The 23,803-nt window shown below is 42.9% G+C and overlaps 1 protein-coding gene across 8 annotated transcripts in view; it reads left to right on the top strand.

Moving 5' to 3' along the window:
- Positions 1-23,803, top strand: part of TNC (tenascin C) — a 98,291-nt gene that overhangs the window by 39,481 nt on the left and 35,007 nt on the right. For 3 of the 8 annotated variants that reach the window (XM_050762030.1, XM_050762033.1, XM_050762031.1), the window contains exons 7-15: positions 774-1,043; positions 2,439-2,624; positions 2,894-2,983; positions 5,207-5,470; positions 13,953-14,225; positions 14,803-15,075; positions 15,681-15,953; positions 19,186-19,458; positions 21,753-22,025. In XM_050762030.1, the coding sequence (XP_050617987.1) occupies positions 774-1,043; positions 2,439-2,624; positions 2,894-2,983; positions 5,207-5,470; positions 13,953-14,225; positions 14,803-15,075; positions 15,681-15,953; positions 19,186-19,458; positions 21,753-22,025 (2,175 nt within the window). The remainder of the gene's footprint in view (positions 1-773; positions 1,044-2,438; positions 2,625-2,893; positions 2,984-5,206; positions 5,471-13,952; positions 14,226-14,802; positions 15,076-15,680; positions 15,954-19,185; positions 19,459-21,752; positions 22,026-23,803) is intronic. The other 5 variants (XM_050762034.1, XM_050762036.1, XM_050762032.1 and 2 more) reach the window with 3 other exon arrangements.

Raw genomic sequence — 23,803 nt, forward strand, 5'->3', positions numbered from 1 at the left:
TTCTCATTAGGAGACAACATTTAAGTGGGATTTTGAAGGATGCATAGGAGATTTTTACAGGGAAGTGTGATCTTAGAAAGAAGAGAGAACAGCATGTACAGAGACCAGGTGGTGCCCAACAGCATAATGTGCTTCCAGAGCTCTGAGCATCTGTCAGAGTACAACAGATAGTGGGTGGGGCAGAAAAGGTCAAGAAGAGCATGCAAAGATAGGCACGGCTGGAAATAGCAATGACTTTCTTGCGTGAATTCCTTTTCATCAAAAATAACTTTTCATACACTGTCAAGACAGTCTACTGCCTCACTTTTCTGCTTTGTAATTCTGTTGGAAAAGTTTTGAACCATCCAGGAAGTTTTGCCTAATTAAAAATTTAAAGAGACCAAGTTCATTTTTTCAAATAAAGTATCCCCAAAGCATGTTTCCTCAACTTATGAGAACAGTAATAATACCAATAATGATAATAACAAAAGAACAACCTTTTTTTTTTTCGTTTTCATGTGACTCCATGGGCCAGGCTTTGTGCTAGATGTTTTGCAAGCTTTATCTCTGTTAAGATTTGAAAAACAAAAAACAAAAACAAAAAACACTAGAGGTAGCTGCTATTATCCCTACTTATCAAACCAAAAACAGGTTCAGAAAGGTAAAATAAAGTCAAGCCGTTAGTATCTATCTAAACATTCACCCACAGATCTGGAGAATTACAAAGTCCTCTCTGCTCAGCCTCAGGCACTGGCCCTAACCTCTGAAACCTCTCTGTCCTATGCCCATCATAGGCTTGGATGCCCCTAGCCAGATGGAGGTGAAAGATGTCACAGACACCACTGCTTTGATCACCTGGTTCAAGCCCCTGGCTGAGATCGACGGCATTGAGCTGACCTACGGCATCAAAGACGTGCCAGGCGACCGTACCACCATCGATCTCACAGAGGACGAGAATCAGTACTCCATCGGGAACCTGAAGCCCGACACTGAGTACGAGGTGTCCCTCATCTCCCGCAGAGGCGACATGTCAAGCAACCCAGCCAAAGAGACCTTCACAACAGGTAAAAGGCCTCTGCCTGTTAACAGATACAGTAAAGGAAAGATTGAAAGATTTCCATCCCACTCCATGTTGGGGTATCTTCCAGGCTCATTTTACAGTTAAAAAAAAAAAGGAGTATTTCTACTCATGTAAATTTTAAAATATTGTAGCAATTTATTAATTAATTTTTCAAAAAAATTCCAAATAACCTTCCAAAGCACTTTTGGGGCTGGGGGGCCTATATAGAAGATGCTGGTCAGATATTCTGAGACAAAAGTTCTGATTAAAATAAAGTTCAAATAAATATTTTTAAAGTAAAATACAGTATATGGAAAACATATATGACAAATGAGCCTCCTAACACCTTAGCCTATGGCATTATTTTAAAAGTTCGAAAGTGTCAATTTTTCATTCAGTAAATATTTTTTCGGAGCTCAGTAAGTACTTTGTGAATTATTAGAAATATGATGAGGAGGCTGGGTGCGGTGGCTCATGCCTGTAATCCCAGCACTCTGGCAGGCTGATGCAGGCAGATCACGAGGTCAAGAGATCAAGACCATCCTGGTCAACATGGCAAAACCCTGTCTCTACTAAAAATACAAAAATTGGGGTCGGGTGCAGTGGCTCACACCTGTAATCCCAGCACTCTGGGAGGCCGAGGCGGGCGGATCATGAGATCAGGAGATTGAGACCATACTGGCTAACACAGTGAAATCCCATCTCCACTAAAAATACAAAAAAAAAAATTGCCAGGCATGGTGGTGGGTGCCTGTAGTCCCAGCTACAGGCTGAGAGAGGAGAATCGCATGAACCCGGGAGGCAGAGCTTGCAGTGAGCCGAGATCGCGCCACTGCACTCCAACCTGGGTGACAGAGCGAGACTCCGTCTCAAAAATAAAAACAAAAATAAAAATAAATAAATTTTAAAAAATAACCGGGCATGGTGGTGTGCTCCTGTAATCCCAGCTACTCAGGAGGCTGAGGCAGGAGAATCACTTGAACCCGGGAAGCAGGGGTTGCAGTGAGCCGAGATCATGCCACTACACTCCAGCCTGGTGACAGAGGGAGACTCTGTCTCAAAAAAATAAAGAAAGAAAGAAATATGATGAGAAAATGCAAAAGACCAGCTTTTACATGCATGAACTTATTTTTAAGTCTTTGCATTGTTCTTTAACCACAAAGTCTGAGAAAAACACAAATGACTAAAGTGTCGCACTCATCCATAATAGGGAAAGGTGCCAAATCTGTAGCACTTGTTTAGATTTGCACATCAACTATGGGGACAGATGAATGTGCTGAGATTTTGTAATTTATCTCCAGTTCCAGGCACATTTCATATGTCAGCTTGGGCTATCAAAGACTCTTGCTCTCTTGTGACTGATATGTTCAATGCAAATGCTCCTTCTTCTCTCAAACAGGCCTCGATGCTCCCAGGAACCTTCGACGTGTTTCCCAGACAGATAACAGCATTACCCTGGAATGGAGGAATGGCAAAGCAGCTATTGACAGTTACAGAATTAAGTATGCTCCCATCTCTGGAGGGGACCACGCTGAGGTTGATGTTCCAAAGAGCCAACAAGCCACAACCAAAACCACACTCACAGGTGAGCTCTGCATCTCTGCAAGCCTGAGCCAGCCAGCCCTAGAGGGCCCTTAAAGGATGGGCACCTGCTCCCATGTGTCCCCATTTGCAATCCTCAGAAATAAGTCCAATTTCCAGAATTACTGCTTACTTGGATTGCAGCGAGTTCTTTTGTAAAACATTCTGAACATTGGTCGTCGCCTTCAGAGACCAACTCAAAGCCATTTTTATCATCCTCTGAAAGTTTTTCTGATTTCAGGATGAATCTCAACTTGCACATTCTCTCCTTAGGTCTGAGGCCGGGGACTGAATATGGGATTGGAGTTTCTGCTGTGAAGGAAGACAAGGAGAGCAATCCAGCGACCATCAACGCAGCCACAGGTGAGGCACACCTGGGATTCCCATCCCACTGAGCAGGTGCTGGGCAGATGAGACAGGGCCCATGTGGCCAAAACCTATTCAAAGAGAAAAAGTAGAAGCCCAGAGGAGAAAGGGCCCTGTAGTATCACCTAGCCCCAATGTCAAAATTCAAAAGGAACATAAGTGTGGTCCATCTGTGTGATGCCAACATCATCCCCTGTACGGAAAGGGAGACTGGGGATTTTTGTTGTTGTTGTTTTTGTTGTTGTTGTTGCTGCTGCTGCTGTTGTTGTTGTTGTTTTTGAGATGGAGTCTCACTCTGTCACCAAGCTGGAGTGCAGAGGCATGATCTCAGCTCACTGCAACCTCCACCTCCTGGGTTCAAGAGATTCTCCTGCCTCAGCCTACCAAGTAGCTGAGACTACAGGTGTGCGCCACCATGCCCAGCTAATTTTTGTATTTTTAGTAGAGACTGGGTTTCGCCGTGTTGGCCAGGATGGTCTCAATCTCTTGACCACATGATCCGCCCGCCTTGGCCTCCCAAAGTGCTGGGATTGGACTCGTGAGCCACTATGCCTAGCTGGGATTTTTTAAAAGAAAAATTGGAACCAGGCTTTATAAGAAATTCACGAACATTTTTAAGTTGGTAATCAATTGCATCTTTTAAATAAACCATTGTCTAGTCCAAACACATCTGTGGGGTTTTCTCTGAGAAAACACCTAACTTTTATACCCCTGTCAAGCAGATTATAAGTAACGGGATTGTAGTTTAAATCCAGGCTCTGCACTTACCTGTCATATCCTGTAGCCACAGCCTGCAGGTGAAGATGCTGAAGGGTTACCTGATTTGAGGTCATTGATTCTTCCCTCAAGATTTTTTTTCCATTTTTCTAATAAGTATGCACTGCAAAAAGAAAACTCCTCCTCTGCCTCTCCCCCAGCCCCCAGCCCCCAGCCCCCAGCCCCCAGCTTACCTCCCTGCAGACACTATGAGGAAGAGGAAGGCTGGTGTGTAAAGAGGAGATGGAGCATCGTTGAGATTCTACATTATGCAGGATGCAAGGCTGGGCATTTACATGACAATTCTTTTTCTTTTAATCTTTTGATTTTGAGATAATTGCAGATTCATATGCAATTTTGAGAAATTATACAGAGAGATTCCCTGTGCCCATCACCCAGGTTCCCCCAAGGGTAGCATCTTGCATAAATGTAGACGAATATAACAACTGAGAAATTGACATTGGTGTAATCTGCCAACTCTATATTTCACCAGTTTTGCATACACTCATTCATGTGTGTGTATATACTTAGTTCTATGCAATTTTATCGCACATGTAGATTTGTGAATGCACCACTAGATTCAAGATACAGAACAGTCTTACTACAAGAATCCCATGTGCTACCCTTTGCAGCCACAGCCACCTCCCTCCCTTTGGCCCTCTGCCTAACCCTGGGCATTCATTTATCTGTTCTTCATCTCTATGATTTTGCCATTTCAAGAATGCTGCATAAATGGGATCCTACACATATTAATCCATTTGTGTTACTGTAACAAGAATATCTTAGACCAAGTAACTTATAAACAGAAGGAATTTATTTCTCACAGTTCTGAAGGCTGCAGAGTCCAAGATCAAGATGCCAGCAGATTTGGTGTCTGATGAGGGCCTGCTTTCTGGCTGACAGCGGGCCATCTTTCTACTGTTCCCTCACAGGACAGAAGGGGCAAGGTCTCCTTTATAAGGGCACTACTCCCATTCATGAGGCCTCCCAAAAGTCCCTAGATCCAAATACCTTCACTCTGGGGATTAGGTTTCAACATAAGAACTTTAGGGAGGCACAGACATTCAGTGCATAGCGATACAGCATGTAACCTTTTGAAACTGGCTTTTTTTCCTTCAGCATAATTCTCTCGAGATTCATCGAAATTGCTTCTTTTATCAATAGTCGGTTCCTTTTAACCGCTTTACATTTGACTAGCATTTCACGGAATGGATATTCCATGACATTTTTAATCTTCTCAGACTCCAATGGAGTCATGTGGATAATGTATAATTAGACCTATTTTACAAAAGTAAAAAGAGAGACCCAGAGAGGTGACTCTCCTGTGGTCCCTCAGCTCCTCTGTGGCAAACCCACAGAGGAGCTCAGAGGCCAAATTCCAGCCCAGAGGCAGTTGACTTTCAACCCCAGAAGCAGCCCTGCCTTGCAGCCTGAAGAGCATTCATCTCTCTGTTCTCCTCCCAGAGTTGGACACACCCAAGGACCTTCGGGTTTCTGAAACTGCAGAGACCAGCCTGACCCTGTTCTGGAAGACCCCGTTGGCCAAGTTTGACCGCTACCGCCTCAATTACAGCCTCCCCACAGGCCAGTGGGTGGGAGTGCAGCTTCCAAGAAACACCACTTCCTATGTCTTGAGAGGCCTGGAACCGGGACAGGAGTACAATGTCCTCCTGACAGCCGAGAAAGGCAGGCACAAAAGCAAGCCCGCACGCGTGAAGGCATCCACTGGTGAGTCTGCCCTGAGCTTCCTCCAAACTCTAGGTTGATTCTGAGGTTAGCAGATCTGCTCAGTCAGGGTGTCCTTACATGAGAAAGCCAAATGCAAAAGCAAGCCACTTTGTCCATCCCTGAAGTCCCTAAACACCACTTTGAAAGCACTGCTTATTCGTCTTTCCTGCCTCCTGTCAATTGATACAGCAAAGTTCCCCCACTGGGAAATAGGGGTTTTAAAATAAAATATTTCTTCCTAGGAGAACTTAAAACCTCAGGGTTTGTGTTTCAATTTACCTATGATTTTTGTTTTCTTTTTTTAACTGTGTGTGCATCATAAAATCTTTTAAGTTGTTTCTTGTTTATTTCCTCCTTTTAGCCTAACAATTAACTTACCTTTCATTTTACTTCATTTAAAGATGGCCAAGATGTTGGTAATAATATTTTTTGGGTTATTTTACACAAACTGTTTTTATTCCAGGTCTTTTGCTTTCTGCCAAGGTTACCCCTGAAGAGTGGCACATGGCCATTTGAGACTTCCACGGTGCCCTCTCATTTTCTCTTTTCTCTTAGTCATTAAGACATTAACCTAGTTTGTCTATGATGACAGCTGAATCCTGACATTGTGGCCCATGCAACCTGTGTCCATTCTGGCCCATGCAACCTGTTCGCTGAACCTGCTGCCATGCTTACTTGGTGGCTAAACTGAAGAGACAACCAGGTTTTTAAAATATTTCCTCCTTTATGAAAAATAAGCCTATTCAATTTTGGCCACCAAATATTCAAAAAGTATAGGTGGAAAATGTTACTTCTCCAGGGTTTGGCAAGTAGCAGTCTTTACTTCCAATTTAATTAGTAAGCATGTTTTGAGTACCTACTGCATACATTGTACAGTACTGATATTAGAGGAAAAGTAATTCCCAAAGTCAGCATTGTTATGTGGACTAATTTGTGCCTGCTCATAGTGCTTGGGGAAGACTAGATACTCAGAATGCTAGACAGAACTCAAGAAAAAGAGTGATCCAAGGAAATCAGGAGAGCTGACAAAGGTGTTACGGCAAGAGATGTTATTCCAGTTGAAGCTTGATATGCAAGAAAAGGGTTAGAAGCATGGATATATTTGGAAATGGCTTGAAGAGTCTTTCTCACAGTATCTTCAGTCTCAAATCACAGTCACTTACACAAGATAGAAGTTGGTTTTCTTTCTTATAAAATGAATCTGGAGCTGGGAGGCACAGGGATAACAGTAGTTTCAAATTGTCAGGCACCAAGGCTGCTTCTGTCTTTCTTTTCCACCATTTTTAGTCCTTGGCTTCCATTCTCAGAGTCATCTCAGTGTCACAACATGGCTGCTGTAGTACATCCATTACATCTGTGTTCTAGGCAGCATAAGGGAGGGAGAACCAAAACTCCCAAAGAGGAGCACCTTCTAGGTGAATCTTTCTGGAAATTCCACCAATCACTTCTCCTCATAGTTCATTGCCACTCTTAGCTGTAAGGGAGACAGGGAAAGGTAGTCTTCTGTCTGAACATGTTGCTTCCATATAAAATTGAGGTTATTTGTAAGAGAGAAATTTGGCAGACAATGAGCAGTCCCTGCCAGAGTCTGAAATGAGTTTACGTGGTCAATTCTGTTGACTCTGCATTGACTGCTTCCCACCCAACTATAAGATTATTATCAAGGATGCTCTGAAAGAGTAATTTAATCAAAAATAAGGAGGGGGGGATAGAATCAAGAAAAAATAAATCTATAGTAGAGATTTAGTTTCAGCTTTATAAACATGAGCTTGTTATAAAGTGTCAAGGGGTAACAAATGAATCAGAAATACACAAAAGATGAAATCCCTCTCTTTCTTTCTCTCTTTCTCTCTCTTTCTTCCCTCTTCCCTCCCACCTCCTCTTCTTCCTCCTCCTCCTTCCTCTGCCCATCTGTCTTAGCTTTCCCTTAAGTTTGATAAATGCTGTATCTAAAAGAGATTCCTATTGCCCCTCAGTCATTCCACCTTCTGGTGATGGCCACGTTGCCTCCTTCCTCCAGTGAGAAAGCCCCACACCTCCGCAGTCACTGAAGAGGTTTTATCTCCCTAAGATCCTGGGGTATGGGGCTTCTCCACTAGAGAAAGGAGGTAATGTGGCTATAACCAGGAGATTTACTAGCTAGAATTATTCTGTGTCTGAATGAGAGCCCAATATTGGTATTCCAAAGCCTTAGCAGTTGCATTTCCCCACCATGCCTCCTTAATGCCATTTCAAAGATATCATGTTTCATATTTAAAGACATTCTTCAGTGTGGGAAAATGTGCAAAGTTCTTTTTATTGGTTCTTCTCCACTGTCCACAGAATATTTCCCCCATCCCTTTTTCCACAGAAAAAAATATATATGTTTCATTTAAGGTGAAGCAAACATTTCTTTCCCTCTCTTGAATTCTAACTTGTAAAGTCAATAAAATATATCACCATGCTCTGTGCTAAGTTATGGGGTTAATAGGGAAAAGAAAATGGGTATCTAATTCCAAGGAACTCACTGTGTAGCAAACAGATGATGAGACAACATTCTGCTCACTACGATCGAGGGTACAGAGGGTGCAGCCAGTGCGCAGGAGACACTGGATCTAACTTCAGAGAATCAGGAAAGGCTTACAGTGGGAAGATGCTTTTGGACAGACAGGGCAAACATATAAAGGGTAAACATAGATGTGTTAAACTGAATAGGTAAAGAAGTAGAAGCCCAGGCACCTGGCCTTGGTAAGCATATAGGAAGAAAGAAAATAGGAAAAGTGAGAGCTCTTGGGTGAAGGAACCACGTGGCTGTAAGTCCTGAAATGTTGCAGAGTTTTAGGTTCAACCCTCAGAAGTAAGAACCTTCCAGCTCTGTATCACTGGATTCTTATCAACAGAAGCCTGCAAGGCGCCACTCAATGTCTGTGGGGCTTACAGAAAAAAATGGAGAATCAGTGGCCCTGAAGAATTTTTCCCAGGGAATTCCAGGGTTTTAGTGATGGATTGGGCCATAATGTAAGCCTTTTTCTTGATGTGGCACCATACCAAAAGTCTGCACAACCTGGCCACCTATTGCACCTCTCACCCAAAGACCCAGCCATGGGTTACAGGGCCCTACAGAATCTGGCATGGCCAGCCCATCCTCTGACCTCAGTCCTGCTACTCATGCCCTTGCTCACTTCACCATGGCCTCTTCGGCCTTTGCACTGTTTCTTAAGCTTGCTGAGCCTGCTCTCCTCCTCGGGCCTTAGCATGTGCTGCTCCCACTGCTTAGATATCACTCTTCTCCCAGCGTTTCATAGAGCAGCTCAGGTGTGACCCAGAACAGAGGTCTTCTCTGACCACCAGCCTAAAAAGGCACTCCCATCCTGATCTACCCCTTCAAGCTGCTCTAGAGTTCCTTGTGACACTTACCTGCCTTGATATTATACAAGTAGTGGTTTACTATAATACCTATGGCCTGCCTCCCCATCAGTGAGCAGAATGTAAGGACCAACTCCATTATCCACTGCTGCATCCCATCCCAGTGCCCTGAAGGCAGACAAGTTTGTGGTATGAGCTTCATGAGTGTTTGGGGACCCTGGCTACCCCGGAGTCAGCATTTCCATGGAATCTTCTGATTCTTCCTTTCCACTTCTGCATTAACACCCCAATTCTCTCCTTAAGGAGTAGGGGAAGGGAAGGGAAATCATTCGCTTGGAAAGTCTTCAGTTCAGCTTAATCTGGATAGGAGGGAGGGAAGGAGGGAAGGAAGGAAGGAAGGAAGGAAGGAAGGAAGGAAGGAAGGAAGGAAGGAAGGAAGGAAGGAAGGAAGGAAGGAAGGAAGGAAGGAAGGAAGGCAAAAGGAGGAAAGAAGGGAGGCAGGGAATAAAGAAAGGTACTGGGTCTGTTGGCATTTAAAAAAAATGAGCATGTACCAGGCATCTTTCCCTCTCCACCTCTCCCATTCCTTCCCTTCTCTTTCCCTCTCCTCCACGCTATTCTCCTCCTCTCTCCTTCCTCCCTTCTCCTCTCTTCTCTCTCTTCTCCTCTCCTTCCTCCCTTTTCCTCTCTTCTCTCTCCTCTCCTCTCTCTCCCTTTTCTCTCTGCTTTTGTACTTTCATAAACCCAACTAAACCCTGCTTAAGGTCAAAGTCATGAATTTGCTGCATGCCGTAAGAGACAGGAGGCAGGGTTGATAGGTAGAAAGCCAGCAAAGCATCTTTTCATGGCAACATAAGCCTTGACAGTGACACCCCAGTAGCTCTCAGGAATTTTGGAAGAAGAGAGGTGGAATTTTGTTTTTAGCCACAGCTACCAGTAATAGAGAACATTCTGCTCTGATTTGCTATTTTGGTTTTCTCACAGACCAAACTGAAATTTATTCAAATATTTATTCATCCAACAAATATTTATTTCATACCTACTGTGGGTCAGGCGATGCCGGTGTATAGAACAGAAAGAAACAGCTCCTCTCAAGAGATGGTGCACATTGCTATAAGAGAGAGAACCAAAACCAAAATTATAATGCTGGAGCTTATCTGTTTTAGAGGGATTTGTGGGAGGCTGCAGGAGCATAGAGACAGGAGCATCACAGACCTAAGCAAAATGAATGAAGAGCATTGGAGTAGGCTTTTTGGAAGAAGTGATGTTTGGTTGAGTTCTGAAAAAGAAAAGGGGTTGGGCAAGTGGAGAAAGAGTAATGACATTTCCAGCAGGGGGAATAGCATCCAAAAAGCTGAAAGGCATGAGAAACTTTACCTTAGTGAATTGCACGCTATACAGTCCTACTACATGATAGAGTGGGAAAACAGTAGGGTAGGAGGCTAGAGGCATCATCAGGGGCACCTGCAAAGGGGCAGTTACAAAGAAATCACTGAATGTTTTAAGGCAGCCAAGGCTTCTCATTTCAATTGTCTTATCTCTGTGAGATGAGAGTAAAGCCACTGAATATATCCTTTGGGGTTGTCAGGCTTGGACATGACCATGCCTCTGCTGTGGGAGAATCAGTCTTTCTCCCATAAGTGGTCACTGAAATGGGTTCCTCATCAAGCCAGCACTTGGTCATCACTATCTAGAAGATGGTAACAATCTACAGATTTTAAGTTGGCACTGTCAGAAATTCCTCCAGACCAGCTGCTCAACCCACCAGGACTACAGCAGTGGGGTTTCAAAATTCTGATTTCCCAAGCCCACTGACATTGTCTAGAGGGTAGATTCCAGTGCACAGCTGTAAGAAAAAGACAACAGCCTTTTCATAAAGAAATGCCAAGAAATTCTGTGTGGAATCTATAATGGAAACACTTGGCTTCTAGGGCAGTAAATTCACAGTATGTCATTTGTGGTTGAAATGTGGAGCCAGCATTTATGTGAAGCCTCTTGGTCCTCACCTTAACTATTCTCTACTGTATTTTTTATTCATAATATTCCCCCTTCTTTCATAATTCTGACCCCTCTCTCTTTAATTTAGGCACTGATTTTATTTGTGGAAGTTTGGCCACATACTGCCTCTCTGAGTTATAAACCAATGCTCTTTCTTGATTTGCCTACCAAAAAAAAATGGTAGAGAAATAGCCAAAAGTGTTAGCAGAAGTACCAACACCGTCACTATTACTATTTACTGAACAACATGACGTTATATAAAAAAATCACTCTATCGACTATATGAACAGATAAAACAGGATGTGGAGACCATTAGATGAAAGTATCAATGGCATATTAAAGATCTGATTCAAAGAGATAAGATGATTCTCATCAGGAAGAGACATTTTCCAACGTGCATCTTTTCTCTCCATCCATCTCTTGCCACAGCTTAATGGGCAATCCACAATCACATTACCCCACCCCCCGTAAGGTAACTTACCCAATATTTCTTGCAAGGGGGCATTTAAAATTTCTTTCATAGAAAAAAAATATGTTTTATGTAACAATTAGAGATAAGGATTAAAAGACAGACACCCGCAGAAGAAAGAAAGTAACTTAATTCACATGAAGGGGTATGCTGTCAATGACAGATTAGTTCCTGACAGGTGGACAGCAGAGGAACAAAAACAGGAAAGTGGGATAAGAAGGAGAGCTAAGAAGACATAGGACTGATTTAATTTTCACTTAGCTGTGTTTTGTCCTATACCTCTTTCTGCATCAGAACTGCTGGAGTATTTGAGAAGGACATGCTCTTGAGTGTATTTGTGTTTAAATCCCAAGGTCAAGGGTACAATCACTATATCAGGGCACTGTTTCTGGCCTCACAAGGCCCAGCAGGATTAAATTACTATATCAGATACTGTTTCTGGCCTCACAATGCCCAGCAGGATTAAAGGTAGTTGACACCTCCTTTCTTTTCCTAAATCTAGATACATCACTTGCAGTTTGGGGTCCTTCCTTTCTCATAAAGACCATGTTTAGGTGGTTAAGAACTGCTTTGGAGCCTCGGGGGTAAGCTTCAGGACATGAGTCGGGGTTAAAGAGGAGTCTGTAGACTGTCATTCAAGATCAACCATTGCAAACATTTTCTGTAAAGGGCCAGATGGTAAATATTTTAGACTTTACAGGCCAGGCAGTTTACATCACAATTATTCAACTGCACATTTCGTAACACAAAAGCAGCCATCAACAATGTAAGTGAACAATCATGGCTATGCTCCAATAAAACTTTATCTGTGACACCAGAGCTGGAATTTTATATGACTTGCATGCACCGTCAAATAATATTCTTCTTTGGATTTATTTCCTGACCATGTAAAAAAGTTAAAAAAAACTGTTGTTAGCTTGCTGACTACCAAAATAGCAGGCCAGACGTGGGCCTTGGGTAACAGTTTGTGGACCTCTGTTCTCGATCAAACAAAATTTGAAGAAGTGTATGCTCTGACAATGTGAAACAAGTAGGAAGAATGTTCCCCAGAACTTGGAAACGTCTGAGTTAAATCAATTCTAGAAAAGAAATATTTTCTCCTCTGAAAGGATATCCTCAATCAAATTCCAAGCTAAGATTTTCAAGTTAGTAGCCGGCTCTAATGGACACATAAGACTCATTTGAAATTAGCAGCAATGTGAAGTATAAATAGAAAAAAACAATTTGTTCTTTTAAATGATTTAAAGGCAGTTTCTACTCTCTAGTTTACAGGATCCATTCCCAGAGAAATACTTTCCTTCCTAAACTATGCAAAGTCCACTTAAGCTCAGCCCTGGGCAAGTTATCTCCCTTAAGTCAGGTTGAGACCAGTGAGTTTTTATGGAATTTTGTGCATTAAGGAGATGAATGAAGAGGGTGCGTTCAGTTTTACTTGAGCTTCATAAGATCTGCTTCTGCCAGGACCTCTTTCTTTTTTCTAAGAAGGAACAGTTTTTCAAAGCGTCATCACTTTCCTCAGCTCAGGCTTAGTAATACTGTGTCAATGTGTCTCTGATCTTTACTAATATGATCTATGTAAATGATTTGAACCCTAGAAACTGATGAAATCCCAATATAAACTAGAAAGCAGACCTCCCATAGGATATTGAGGCAGCACAAAAAAGAAGAGGATCCTTTTTTTTTTTTTTTGAGATGGAGTCTCAGTCTGTCACCCAGGCCAGAGTGCAGTGACTCAATCTTGGCTCACTGCAATCTCAACCTCCCGGGCTCAAGCGATTCTCCTAACTCAGCCTCCCAAGTAGCCGGGATTACAGGCTCATGCCACCACACTCAGCTAATTTTTGTATTTTTAGCAGAGATGGGGTTTCACCATGTTGTCCGGGCTGGTCTTGAACTCCCGACCTCAGGTGATCTGCCCACCTTGGCCTCTCAAAAAAGAAGGGAATCTAAGAGGAGCCAATTGTCTCAAAATACAGAAGGTTGGACAGCTCAAGTCAAGACCCCCAGAATAACTGAGGGCCACCCCCTTATGATGCAAGACATGTTCCAAAATGAAAACTGAAGCTCAGAGCATTGCTAACAAAGACGTATAGTTCTCTAAATCTGCAGGACACTGATCAATAGGAAAATACCATTTCCAAGAGAAAAACCCAAATATGCGTGAAGGCAAAATAAATTTTTTTTTTTTTTTTTTTGGAGACAGTGTCTCACTTTATCCCCCAGACTGGAGTGCAAGGCGCCATCTTGGCTCACTGCAAACTCTGCCTTATGGGTTCAAGCAATTCTCCTGCCTTAACCTCCTGAGTAGCTGGGATTACAGGCTCCCACCACCACGCCTGGCTAATTTTTGTATTTTTAGTAGAGACAGTGTTTCACCATGTTGGCCAGGCTGGTCTCGAACTCCTGACCTCACATGATCCGCCCACCTCGGCCTTCCAAAGTGCTGGGATTACAGGCGTAAGCCACTGTGGCTGGCCGCAATAGAAATATTACATTGTTGTCCTGCTGTGTTTTAATAGGGACAGCACCAGTAGGGGATGCAGTGAACAAAGTATGGCACTCGGACTGCAATGGCCTGTAGATGTGGCACTGGGCTTGCCATTCCCAGGTTCTCAGAAGCAAAACTTTCTGAGGAATACTTTAACTGACCCCATCTCTGTCATTATTCAGAACAAGCCCCTGAACTGGAAAACCTCACCGTGACTGAGGTTGGCTGGGATGGCCTCAGACTCAACTGGACCGCAGCTGACCAGGCCTATGAGCACTTTGTCATTCAAGTGCAAGAGGCCAACAAGGTGGAGGCAGCTCAGAACCTCACCGTGCCTGGCAACCTCCGGGCTGTGGACATCCCGGGCCTCAAGGCTGCCACACCTTATACAGTCTCCATCTATGGGGTGATCCAGGGCTATAGAACACCAGTGCTCTCTGCTGAGGCCTCCACAGGTATCTCTTTCCTTTCTATTTATAGCTTCTGTTTTTCCCAGCAGGAAACTGCCCGTGAATAATCAGACACGACTAGCTTTGGAATGGACTTGTTCTGCCACTAGTTATGTCTATGGGGTCTAACTGTGACACCAGGCCATTATACTACAGAACCCCAAGGCAACTTTTAATGCTTCACTCCACATGAATGACACCCTTGGGAGTTGTACAGAGCTCAACCTGAGGGACTAAACACACAGCTCCCATGGAGAGGGTCTTTAGCTCCATAAACAGCCTCCCTCCTGTTAAAGGATGTTCAGGCTCTGTATATGAAAGGGAAAGAAAATCACAAAATTCTCTCATCTACTGAGGGTTAAGGCAATTCTTTAAGATTTAAAAAACAAACAAACAAAATATTTTCCAACACTTCCCTCTCTTTGCTCCATTTCTAAAATTTAAAGAGTTGCATGATGCATGTTTATCTAAAGAAAATCACATTTTTTCAGTAATATTATTATTCAGCTTATTCTTGCATTAAAGATTCCCTGGCTCTTGTTGTGTGATTTGATGACTAAACTAGTTCTTTGTCCTTCTCCAGGGGAAACTCCCAATTTGGGAGAGGTCATGGTGGCCGAGGTGGGCTGGGATGCCCTCAAACTCAACTGGACTGTTCCGGAAGGGGCCTATGAGTACTTTTTCATTCAGGTGCAGGAGGCTGACACAGTAGAGGCAGCCCAGAACCACACGGTCCCAGGAGGACTGAGGTCCACGGACCTGCCTGGGCTCAAAGCAGCCACTCACTATACCATCACCATCCGCGGGGTCACTCAGGACTTCAGCACAACCCCCCTCTCTGTTGAAGTCTTGACAGGTATTCTAGATGAATTCACTAATTCACTTCCTCCCCTTTGTCTCCACTCAGGAGGAATCAAAGCACTTTCTTGCTTTAAACTGGGATCAGCTCCTACCACCTTGGGGAAATACCAGTGAATCATCTCTGCTTCTTCCTAAATGTCACATCCCTTATTTGGCTAAGTCCTAGTTGTAGCCCAGTTCTATCGAAAATTCCACCTACTCTTCTTTTAAAAAAGTGAGAGGTGACTTTTCTTTCAAAGTAAGTTTCAGTCAAATATCTAAAAAGTTGGAAAGCCCAACCTGTAAATGAAGAAAAAATAGCTCTGAGCTCATGAGCTCATTTTAAGAACACCAAAGGACTCCCCATAGCCCTATTTGTATGTCAAGAATAGAAATTGTGAACAATTCCTAAAACTACTTTTCATTCCCAAAAGCTGAATAGAAAAACCCTGGCTTTAGTGCCAACAATTTGAGTGTGCTCAACACCTGCTGTAAATCATGTGTCTATAATCAACACTAACCAGACAACTCATCCCAACCTTAGCCAAAATGCCATCTCACCTGAATCTCAGAGTGCAATTGCCTTTTTAAGTAACTCAGCAACTCTGTGTCCTTATGCAGAGGAGGTTCCAGATATGGGAAACCTCACAGTGACCGAGGTTAGCTGGGATGCTCTCAGACTGAACTGGACCACGCCAGATGGAACCTATGACCAGTTTACCATTCAGGTCCAGGAGGCTGACCAGGTGGAAGAGGCTCACAATCTCACCGTTCCTGGCAGCCTGCGCTCCGTGGAAATCCCAGGCCTCAGGGCTGGCACTCCTTACACAATCACCCTGCACGGCGAGGTCAGGGGCCACAGCACTCGACCCCTTGCTTTAGAGGTCATCACAGGTATATGACCCTCCTCCCAGACTGGAGACGTGATAGGAGCCAGCATGTCATTGAAATAGAGAAAATTCCCCTGTGAGGCAGAATCCTACCTCAGTGTTGTTGACAGACAGAATGAATCTCTAACTCAGGAAGGTCTGTGTTGGAATTCTACCTCACTGACTAAATATTCTTGGGAATATATGTATGTATCTATATAGATACACATACATACACACACACAAATATATACTTATATATATAGTGTGTGTATATATATACTTATATATATAGTGTGTGTATATATATATATACTTATATATCTAGTATATATATAATTTTTTTTGAGTCAGGGTCTCATTCTTTTGCCCAGGCTAGAATGCAGTGGTGTGACCATGGCTCACCATAGCCTCAAACTCCTAGACTCAAGTGATTCTCCTGCCTCAGCCTCCACAGTAGCTGGGACCACAGGTGTGAGTCCCCACACTCAGCTGAGTTTTTTGTATTTTTTGTAGAAATGGAGTTTCACCGTGTTGCCCAGGCTGGTCTCGAACTCCTGGGCTCAAGCAGTCTTCTCACTTTGGCCTCCCAATGTGCTGGGATTACAGGCATGAGCTAGCGTACCCTGCCTCTATTCTTGGGTATATTTCTTGACATCCCTGAGCCTCCTTTTTGTATCTTTAAATCAGCAATGACCCCTACTTCAGGAAACTGTCATGAGCAATAAATAAGCTAATGAATGTCAGTGCTTAGCAAAGTGCCCATCATGTAGTAAATATTGAATATCAAATAGCTAAATTTATCATATAGCAACAGAGTCATGATTTTTAAAATAGCACAAACATTAGGGCTGTGGCACAAAAATAAGATCAGAACTTTCTAGAAAAACCTTATCACTAGCCTCAGAGCCACCAACTAACACCCAACTGATAGGCAGATCTTTACATAATAACCTTTAGAAATGATGCAGTTAGCTTCTGATAAAACTATCTAAGACTCTCTCCTCAACAGATACAAAAAGTAGGGACATTTCCAAGAAAGGACAGCCACCTTTGACTTCAATGCTTTTCATTCAATTTGGGAAGGAAAAACAATTCCTCTCAATTTTCCACCAAAAATGTGCTGCTTGCTGGGTGCGGTGGCTCGTGCCTGTAATCCCAGCACTTTGGGAGGCTGAGATGGGCGGATCACGAGGTCAGGAGATTGAGACCATCCTGGCTAACACGGTGAAACCCCGTCTCTACTAAAAATATAAAAACTTAGCCGGGCATGGTGGCGGGCGCCTGTAGTCCCAGCTACTTGGGAGGTTGAGGCAGGAGAATGGCATGAACCCTGAAGGCGGAGGTTGCAGTGAGCCGAGATCGCGCCACCGCACTGTAGCCTGGGTGACAGAGCAAAACTCCATCTCAAAAAAAAAAAAAAAAAAAAAAAAAATGTGCTGCTCCATCTGTTATAGAAAACTGTGCTGTACATGAGGTATCTAGAAATAGCTTCAAAAAGGGCTATGGGGAAAAGGGCCAACGTTTTGGTAATAGGGTTTCTGTGCTGACCCCTAAGCCCATGCCCCACTCTACATATCCTGCCTTTTGATAATGCAACCCAAATCACCCAATTCAAAAAAATTGTTTTCCTTGCTCTTACATAACAAATTAAACTTGGTGGTTGCTAGAAACTACACAAAATTCCAAAAATAAGGGGGCCAGGTTGTATTCCTGTGTTTCCTGGAATATCTTCAGATCAAACAAGAGCAAAAAGGGCCTTTGAGTCAGGTGTGGCCTGTGTGCAAGATGTTCATGATCTTCCTCTGTAGTCTGCAAACTTTTGTTTTTAGCAGTACAACTCCTTTTGCAAATGAAATCTTCCAAGGAACCCTACTATTTGACAGATAAGTGAACAGCTGTTCTTGGTGAGCCTGGAAGTAAGAGGGAGATACCGCCACCCATGTTCTCAACACAGTTCTTCTAGAAAATCCCCAGATCTATGTGGAACACAGTTTGAAAATAACCCTTCTTAAAAGGAAGAGGTTGCTCAGACTCTCACAGTGCATTGAATCCTTGGACACCCAAGAACAAGTACCTATATCTTTCACCTTTTTTTGGTTGAAATGCCTGCAGATATTCTCCTCCCTAACTTCTAACCCATGGCCACTTCAGCCTTCAAAACAGTGGCTGAGAGATTGCATTTAACCCTCAGAAGCATCCCACAAAGCAATGGGATTTTCCATACCCTAAATCCAAACTTCCTAAATCACCAATAACAACTATGTTAAATTTCCTTTCTACATTGTAGAAGTACTAACAGTGGGTTCTGTTCTGCACCATTTACTGCGAAAAACATCCTCTTTTAATTAAAAGTAGGCACACTCATTTCACACAAACAGCTTTGCTCCGTGATACAGCCATTCTTCATTTAGACATAAAGTACAAGCAGAAAAAGGTGGAAGAAGAAACAAGCTGGGAACCCAGGACACAACTTTTGATCCCTGAAAGCTGATAAAAGACCAAAGAAAAAACATCATACTTGTTCACACCTGAGATAGCATACACTTTATCAACCCAGGCAGGCAGTCAGTGGCTAGTGATGAGATTATCTTTCTAATTACAAATAATGAAATAAAGCAGACATTTCTCCCCGACATGAGTAAGAAATTCCAAGGGAAAACACTCAAACAATAATTTATTTATTAAGCTGGCCACTAGCCATGTATCAGGTATGATACTAAGAAGTTGATAAATATTACCATTTAATCATCACACAATCCCTTGAAACAGTACCATCAGCTCCATTTAAAGGTAAAGAGAGGGTGGTTCAGAGAGAAGCTGAGTGATATGCCCAAGATTACGCAGCCAGCAAACACTAGTGTTGGGATTCCAATCAAGGACCACCTGCCTCCAAAGTCTGAACTTATAGCTATTCCCATATCTCTTGCCCTAACCCACAATCCTACTTTTCCATGTGAACTTAAGCTGCTGGTAATACACGCTCCCTGTGGGTTGTGCATTGGTGCAGATGTCTTTGCCATCTCGAGGATAAACCATGCAGATATTCCCCTTTCTGGCCATTTTCAACACCTGAAAACTACTGTGGCCAGAGAACCACAGTTCAAATTGCAAATGCTTAGAGACCAAGAATTTAAAAAAAAAAAAAAAAAAATTATCTTTCCCCTTTCTCTCTTTCCTAGAGTCAGGCTGTGGGATGTTTGGTTTCCTAATTTTTGGTTTACACAACTGACAAATACCTTTCTATCCTTCTTCAGAGGAGCTCCCACAGCTGGGAGATTTAGCCGTGTCTGAGGTTGGCTGGGATGGCCTCAGACTCAACTGGACCGCAGCTGACCAGGCCTATGAGCACTTTGTCATTCAGGTGCAGGAGGTCAACAAAGTGGAGGCAGCCCAGAACCTCACGGTGCCTGGCAGCCTCCGGGCTGTGGACATCCCGGGCCTCAAGGCTGCCACACCTTATACAGTCTCCATCTATGGGGTGATCCGGGGCTATAGAACACCAGTACTCTCTGCTGAGGCTTCCACAGGTACTTCCTCTCCCTGTCAATGCTTTCTCCCCAAGGTTCTTTGCTTCCTCTCCAAGAGATCATGCGCGGAGTCAGCATCTCGCCATAACTGAATCCTTTCCATGTGCCTTTCAGTGGCCGGCTGTGCATGCTCAGAGACCTCCCTGTGGGCTATGCCTTTGTCCTCATGCCTTTGCCATGTGGATGGCGAATGATACAGGTGTTGCCGTTTCTGATCTCCAGCCCCTCAGCCTTTCATACTTTACCTGACTGATTCTACATCTTTTTTCAATGATGAATTTTTGTTTCAGGAATCAGCCTGATGGTTTTAATTCACTTATCCAGTGCTTGGATATAACTAAAAGCCTCCCTCCCTATATATGAGTTCTGGTGGAACACAGATTATTTACTTTAGAGAGTCTTTTACTAGTTGGAAACGGTGCTTTTCTATCTCTAAATCCCTCAAGGATATGGGTACTGTGGTTCTTGCATTTAAGAAATGTTTCTTTAAAGCGTAGCCAGTATAATAAGAGAACTGAATTACCCTCCTCCGGGCAATTCTCTCAGATACTGAGTCATTGTTAGAACATCAAATTAGCAAATAGCTAGACCAGAAGGAAAAAAAAAGAAATTACACAATTATCACTGGAGACTGTACCAAAAAGAAAGCCATTCATTAGCACAAGTACACACAGCAGCTTTTGGAACAAGGAATGTCCTGGGCTATGAATGTCAAAGAACTGATACCCTTTTTGCTGTTTTAATCAAGAGTTTCTCTCTGGAGTGTTGGCCTTTGGATGGCAAACTCCCAGCCCCAGACCCAGGAGGGTGCGTTATAGTTTACTCGTCACTCTACCCCTGTTACAAGGCTTCAGTGTTTCCTGGGAGCCTGCTAAAGTCAGCAGTCTTCCCCCAACACAGTTTTCCATTGCTCATCTTTATTATGTGACACCTTGGGTTTGAAGTTCAGTAGAGACTATTGCTTCATTTTGCATATGACTGCCCCCCTTTTAAAATAATTATTAATGCATACCTGTACGTCCCAGTTGAATCTAGCAAGAGCATAGCTCTGCATTTTAACCTCAGTCATTTCACTAATTTTCACTGAGATAAAGAAATATAAAGCACAGGCAACCACTGCCAGGACAGTGACCCTGAAATGCCTAGAATTTGCAGCCGAGGCTACTCTGAAGGCACCCGGGCCTCCTTTTTCTGAGACCCATAAACCATCCCTTCCCAGAAGGCAAAGTAATCACCCACCACTTCTGATCTTTTCTGCAGATATTGTGGCTTGGGTGTCCTCGGCATTTTTATGTGTGTGTGTTTTTCTTCTTAACAATAGCAACATTCTTGCCACTGATGAATTGGCCTATGGGCAGGAAGGTCCATCATCCCATCTGAACTGTATCTCAACAAATCTATTAGAAGGATCTCAGAGACCAGGAGCCTTCTTTCTTGCTAAAGAGACAGTACTAGCTTTTCAAACCCTGCTCCTACCTGCCCTCTGCATGTTTTATTCTTATGGCTGGGGAAAGCACTGGCAGGACCATCTTCAAACAAAATGTTATTTCTTCGCTGAAAGAGATGGTCCTAAACTGCCTTGCCTTGGCTTAGCCCTCTTGGTTGGCAATGCAATACTAGCCTTTTTGGCCTGCATAGCAGCAGTTAAGAGAGGACAAGTTATTTTAACAGAATAGGAGAATGGTTGGCTGGTCCTTGTCTAAAGCATGAAAAAAAATACCAAGAATTACACTGAGAAATTGGTAATTCCCATTAAGTCACAAAATCAGAAGCCTCAAGTTACCACCTTAGGAGGGTAATGGCATCAGAATTATTTAGCTCTCATTTGAATAGATGGGAGCTCCTTCAAAGCAAAGAATGTCTGTGGGGGGCATCCGAGTAATCTTGGTTTCCTTAATGCAATTCAAGAGACTGGAAGCTGTCAGGACTCATATCTTTTGACCAGTGGCCAGCAACCCTGAGGGAGGGCTCCCAGAGGCATATGTGACTAAGATGCAACAGTTCCTGATAAGATCATTCAGCACATCTTCTTGGCCAGGGCCTGATTATATGTGGCAACTGCATGTAGAGAAATCTAATTGCCATACCTTCCTTTCTCTAATTTTTCTTTTAACAAAACTGCTTTTTCTCTCTCTTTGGCACTAATTGGTAACATTGCTTCCTTCCATCATAGCCGTGAACTATCAGATCTCTCTACCCAGCAATGATTCCATTAACAACCTCAATCTTAAAACACAGCCACATAATTAACTCAAATTTATTTGTTTATTCTCCCCTACCCCTTCCTTTTTCAGCCAAAGAACCTGAAATTGGAAACTTAAATGTTTCTGACATAACTCCCGAGAGCTTCAGTCTCTCCTGGACAGCTACCGATGGGATCTTCGAGACCTTTACCATTGAAATTATTGATTCCAATAGGTTGCTGGAGATTGTGGAATATAATATCTCTGGTGCTGAACGAACTGCCCATATCTCAGGGCTACCCCCTAGTACTGATTTTATTGTCTACCTCTCTGGACTTGCTCCCAGCTTCCGGACCAAAACCATCAGTGCCACAGCCACAACAGGTATATGTGCATTCTCCCATTTCTAACACAGTCTTTCCAGTCTTCTTTGCAGGGTGAAGCCTCTCCTTCTCCTCGCCCATAGATGTACAAGCCACGGGGCACTAACTCTTCCATGGTGCTAGGCTGAAGTGCTGTTTAACATAACTCTTTTCCAACAGCAGCCCAAATAATGGATTGCCATAAAACCATGTGCCTGATTTATTGCTGACCAGGACGTTTACAGCATAAAATGGAGTTCTGTCTAGTTTGCCGTATGGAATCTAGAGAAAAGAATTCTAACCTCTGATAACTAAAAAGCTATATAATAAGAGCTGTTCTTGACTTTGAAAGATGTCTACCTCAGTCGAAGAGGTCTTATAAATTTTCTTTCGTATTATCTTAGTGTCTTTTGTCTTCCTAGTCTCTTGGACCTCGCAATAACCAAATATACCAGTGATTTAATAATCATGTTGATGGTGTTCAGTATTTTTTTCCAATTGGGAAAGTAAAGAGAAACAGCAAAGATTGCTTATCAGATGAGTGCAGGAGGCAGCCATGCCATTCAGATCACCCCAGTTCCAACACCACCTCTAGAAGACCAGACCATGATGTCTTGCCCTCAGAATAGTGAATGATAAATGGCAAAAATAAAAGTAGAATAGTTGTGTTCAAACAAGGGACTTAGTTTAAAAAACAAAAGAATGAACTGCTCTCACTTTAAATTTGTGGTGTCTGTGAGATGTGCACTAAGTCAGATGCTCTTTGCCATTCAGTAAAAGAGAACCCTATGTGAATTTAGAAAGGGGAACCCCATACATTCAAAATAGCATTCTTAGCACAATTTAGACAGTGCCCTTTCTTGGGAGGTCAATGAAGAAATCACAAACTAGAAAAAAAGAAACAATATCTACAGAACAAACACAGGAGAAATGAAGAAATCACAAACTAGAAAAAAAAAGAAGAAACAATATGTACAGAACAAACACAGGATAATTTTTCCTTATAGTTTACAAAAAGGGGACTCATAGTCTGGGAAATCCAAGAAAAGGATTGACATTGTAGCATCAAAACTGCCTGTCATTTAGGTCTCACCCATGGTTGAGAGAGCGTCTGTCCTCATTCTACATGAGGCTACAAATTATCATCAGGGTGGTCCACAGATAAGGCAGAGAGTCAACATTATCCAGTTCCTATCTCAGCCAGGTTCAAGTATAAAAAATCTTAGAGGAGAAAATTAGACAAACATATATGTTTGTTTCTCATGGCTCAAACTGATTTTCAACAAGGGACAAATTATTTTACCATTAACAAAGGGTAAAGTCTAAAACTTTATGGATTTAGTCTTAAGTGTTTTGATTTTGACTTTATAATGGTGTTTTAAATTGACACACTTTCTTTTTTTTTTTTTTTTTCTTGCTTTAGTAGCCGAACCACTTCTTAGCCACCTCACTGTCTCAAACATGACCTGGGGCAGTGTGTCCATCTCGTGGGAAGCTCAGGAGTCTGCCTTTGATAGCTTTCTTATAGAAGTTAGTAATTCCGATCACCCCCAGGAGACCATAGTGCTCTCTGTGCCTGGGGTGTCTCGCAGCTCTGTCATCACCAACCTCAAAGCTTCTTCTAATTACACTGCCCACCTTCATGGGCTGATTGGTGGGCAGCATGCTCAGACCCTGATGGTCCAAGCAACCACAGGTATTTCCTATTATGGCTTCTTCACTCTTCATGGAATTTCCTCTGAATAGCATTCCAAAAATCACCCGCTACCCACTTTTCATCCTCCTAGTTGCTCCCAATCC

This window comes from Macaca thibetana, chromosome 15, assembly GCF_024542745.1.
Source record: "Macaca thibetana thibetana isolate TM-01 chromosome 15, ASM2454274v1, whole genome shotgun sequence".
Classification (NCBI taxonomy): domain Eukaryota; kingdom Metazoa; phylum Chordata; class Mammalia; order Primates; family Cercopithecidae; genus Macaca; species Macaca thibetana.